The 2,143-nt window shown below is 27.9% G+C and overlaps 1 protein-coding gene across 1 annotated transcript in view; it reads left to right on the top strand.

Annotated features, from left to right (window-relative positions):
• Nucleotides 1-254: 254 nt before the first annotated feature.
• Nucleotides 255-2,143, top strand: part of LOC108594663 — a 12,707-nt gene continuing 10,818 nt past the window's right edge. The window contains exon 1 of the mRNA XM_017979805.2: nucleotides 255-374. Coding sequence (XP_017835294.2) covers nucleotides 255-374 — 120 coding nt within the window. The remainder of the gene's footprint in view (nucleotides 375-2,143) is intronic.

Raw genomic sequence — 2,143 nt, 5'->3', positions numbered from 1 at the left:
AGAAAAAAAATATAAGCGTCGCTTACATTGAAAACTGAAAGTGCATAATTAATTTTGCTGCATTATAAAAAAATGCTAAGCATGTAGCGTTGGTGAGAACTGCAGCACACTGCGTATGCGTATTTTTGTGTTACGCATACGCTTAGCTAAATTGAATAAAAAGCGTATATGTCAAAGGCAATTTAATCTGCAAAATAAACACTGGCATGGGCGCTAAAAACAACAACAAATGCACAAAATATTTTATTTTATATATGAGAGTCGGTTTTGATTTCATGGCTTACGGTTTTGATTGCTGCCATCGCTCAATTGATTTTCCACTAATGCCACGCGATTGGCACAACCCAAAAAAAAAAATAAAAGTGAAATTGCAAAGTATGAACACACACACACACATACGCAGATTTATTCAACTGCAAACTTAAACAGCAATGTAAACAATTTGTCATGCGCAAAAATAAATTACACTAAAGGCGCTTTTGTTTATTTTGATTTTTTTCTGCGCTATGCTATCAAAATAAGAATTTATATGTGCATGTGTGTGTGTGTGTGTATTTGCCGAAACTTAAATAGGATTAGTTGCGGCTGCTGCCTAATTTGCCTGTCAGTGCTATAAATAAGCATTAACTGTATCGTATTGTGTTTAGCCGCGTGCAAATCTGCATAAGTATGCTCCAAAAAAGAATAAAATTAAAATAAAAATTAGTTTACCAAATACCATTGCAAGCCGCAAATACACAACAAAACTAAACAAGTGTCAAAGAGCTGAAAGCTGCAGGTCACGCTTTATAGTTGAACTATTTTGTTTATTAAATAAATGACAGCAAACGGATTGTAATCGTAGAAAAAAAATTTATAGCATATTTGTTAATTCTATATTAATTTTGGGTATTAATATGCATAGAACTAACAGTTTGTAAACGTAGAAATATATTATATACAATATTTTTCAATTATCCATTATTTTGGTTATTAAAATAAACAACAAAGATATTGTAATTGTAGTAAAAAATTATATACAATATTTTTCAATACTTCATTACTTGTTTTGCTTAATTCCTTTTTAATTTGTGCCAGAGAAATTCAAATCAAGCTCAAGCTTAACAACAAAATTAGCTGCCCGTTGGTTTCAGCGTAGTCTTCAGTGTATAAACTTTGCAGCATTCAATTAATATTATTAAAGAAATAATACTAAATTTAACATTATATAATTCTAAAAGATTGAAAATTTCCATTTCCATGTGTGCGAATTATTGAAACTAAAATTAATAAACCAAAAGTCCCCACACAAACTCTAAAATTTAAAAATATACTTAAATTTTCAACTTAATATATTTAAATAAATAAATATAATAGAAAATATAATTAATACAATAAATTCTAAGCTTAATTGTATTGAAAGTGTATGTTTTCGCTTAGAAACAAAACAAAGCTAAAATAAATAAAATTATACGAAACTCAAAGAGAGAATTTTTAGAGTATTTTCAATGGTAGCAGCTCTAACAATAACATCTCTTCAAATTGTGCGCTTTATTTGGCTTAAGAGAATTCAGCCTTCAATTCCTAGACATATTTTTTTTAGGATATTTTCTTTGCTGTCGTAATTTAATATTCCTATCAATAAAATCTCTTAATGTTCTGCGCTTTATTTGGCTTGAGAGAATTTCGCATCCCTTTCTGGCACCCCTTAAATTAACCCATTACATATCTTGCATTTGCTCAAAATATGTTTTAATTTATATTTGCTTGCCCGCAATTTTTTCATTATATTAAATTGCTAACAACTAATAAAGAGCAATAGGAACAGAAATATTTCAAAATCATGGCGATCATCATGAATTGAGCATATTTGTGTTGTGTTGTGTTTTATTTTATTTCGAAAATATGAACAAAAATTCCAGTTTTGATTTTTACGCTACAAAGTCAAAGTTTGATTTATTTCTCTCAAGACTAAGTGATCAATAATATTTCTTTACTTGCAAGTGACGCAAATTTGTTTCATAATTGAAATTGGAATCTTCAAATTTAAAATTTAAATTGACAAAAAGCACAATTTTTATTTTATTTTATTTATTTTAATTGTAGCTTAGAATTAAATTTTTTTTTTTTAAATTTTAAAAATTAAAAGCGAAAGCAAAAAATG

Source organism: Drosophila busckii, chromosome 2R (assembly GCF_011750605.1).
Source record: "Drosophila busckii strain San Diego stock center, stock number 13000-0081.31 chromosome 2R, ASM1175060v1, whole genome shotgun sequence".
NCBI classification, from domain to species: Eukaryota; Metazoa; Arthropoda; class Insecta; order Diptera; family Drosophilidae; genus Drosophila; species Drosophila busckii.
The sequence above is the reverse complement of the archived record's forward strand: the minus strand, read 5'-3'. Positions and strand labels throughout refer to the sequence as shown.